The following is a 1647-nucleotide window of genomic DNA, read 5'->3' as shown; positions in this document are numbered from 1 at the left end:
CTGCAGACTTAATAAAATACTGAACATTAAAACAAGCATCAGACGAATTGAACCATGTTAACAATAAACATTAAGTTTCTTCCCATCTTTCCTTAATATATTTAAATTCAAGTAAAGCAGAGCTGCAGGTTCCTGCTCCGTGGCCCCGCACCAACAGCAGAAATACCTTTAAGGCTCCCAGCATCTGTCCAAATAACCATGGCAACAGAGAGCAGCGCAGGACAAGGAAGAATCTCGTCTACTGAGCTCTGGCTCAGATGAAAATACTCAGAGTGAAGCGGGAAATTTGTCCCTCTATGGATTTCAGAGACGTCCTTCTGCTGCCGGATGCTGAACATCTGGATCAACCTTCCAGCTGTTTCTATGACGCTTTACTCACCGGGACGATGAAAGAGTGCAGGCCGTGGCACACCTGGTCAGGTGTGTAGAGCTGAGCGTAAACCACAGCGTGGGTGGCCGTCTTCCCCATGTTTCCAACCCAGAACTTTGCCGCCTCAAAATCCGGAGAATTGATGATAAACTCCTGCAGAGTCACAGAAAACGATGAAAACAGGCGGATTTCTAAGGCGGAGCCGCCGACACTGAGAATAGAGCTGACCTGAGACGCAGCCTCAAACACGGCGGTGGTTCTCATGGCGCGGGTGTTGCTGCCGTGGCTCAGCTCGGTCAGAGCGAAACAGCCGAAAGTCTGAGGAGACAAACCAGTCAGAGACAAACCAGTCAGAGGGACCAGTAGCCGCTCTGCATCGGCCAGTTAGCACTAACTGGCTGATCTTTATGGAAGTTATTTCTGCAGAATTTTAGTTTTAAAGTTTATTTTCACATTTTAATAGTGGAAACCTAGTTTTACTAATTTCTCTCTATTTTTTCCAGGTATCTCCTTCTAAACCTCTGGGCGGTCTGTGAACGGACCAATAGGAGTGAGTCTGCTCTGGGCGGGCCTTAGCAACAGCGTTTCTATTGGTCAGAGGTGGAGAAGGTGAAACCTGTAAATTAGAGTTCATGCCAAAAAAAAGGAATTAATTGAAAAAAACAAATAAAGTGTGAGGAAATAAATTATTTTTAAACCTTTTTTAAATGCAATTTTTACAATATTGCATTTAAAAAATATATATTATCTTTCCATAATATTGGAACTAATTTCTGTCCATATTTGGAGAAAAATGTGTTTTTTTTCTTATTTAATAACATAAACATGAGCTGTTTGGTTTTGTTGCTCACCGACATGTCAGCCGTGTCTTTAACATATTTGCTGTGTCTCTGGGAGCCTGAGCTGGAGATGGTTCCTCCAAACATCTGAAACGAGACGTTCATGACTGCTTCAGGACAGAGGAAAAATGATTTACAGAGGAAGGAACATCTAAGACCTGGGACAAAATAAGGGACGCATTTTAAATAAAAACAGATTATTCAGTAAACTAGGTCATATTTTACCAAAGGAACCGTTACTGGCAGGTTTCTCTACCTGATAGGAAATCTTTGGGGTTATTTATTGACCAGCCGGGACCTTTGGCATCAAAGGGAACAAATGTTATAAAAAAACAGCCTTTGTTAATTATTGATTATTTATTGGACTCCTGTTACCAATGGAGCTCTGTTAGCAACACGCTTTATAAGGAATATACAAAATAAGCTAACGGTGAAATT

At 41.8% G+C, this 1647-nt stretch overlaps 1 protein-coding gene across 1 annotated transcript in view; it reads right to left on the bottom strand.

The window, feature by feature from the left end:
- The window catches only part of acox3 (acyl-CoA oxidase 3, pristanoyl), a 13759-nt gene that overhangs the window by 10858 nt on the left and 1254 nt on the right, over nt 1-1647 (bottom strand). Inside the window, exons 3-5 of the mRNA XM_015404321.1 lie at nt 1222-1296; nt 599-688; nt 380-523 (exon numbers count right to left, since the gene is read on the bottom strand). Coding sequence (XP_015259807.1) covers nt 380-523; nt 599-688; nt 1222-1296 — 309 coding nt within the window. The remainder of the gene's footprint in view (nt 1-379; nt 524-598; nt 689-1221; nt 1297-1647) is intronic.

The sequence above is a fragment of the Cyprinodon variegatus genome, unplaced genomic scaffold (genome assembly GCF_000732505.1).
Source record: "Cyprinodon variegatus isolate N-32 unplaced genomic scaffold, C_variegatus-1.0 Scaffold1694, whole genome shotgun sequence".
In the NCBI taxonomy this organism is placed as follows: Eukaryota; Metazoa; Chordata; class Actinopteri; order Cyprinodontiformes; family Cyprinodontidae; genus Cyprinodon; species Cyprinodon variegatus.
This window is presented reverse-complemented; position numbering and strand designations above follow the sequence as displayed.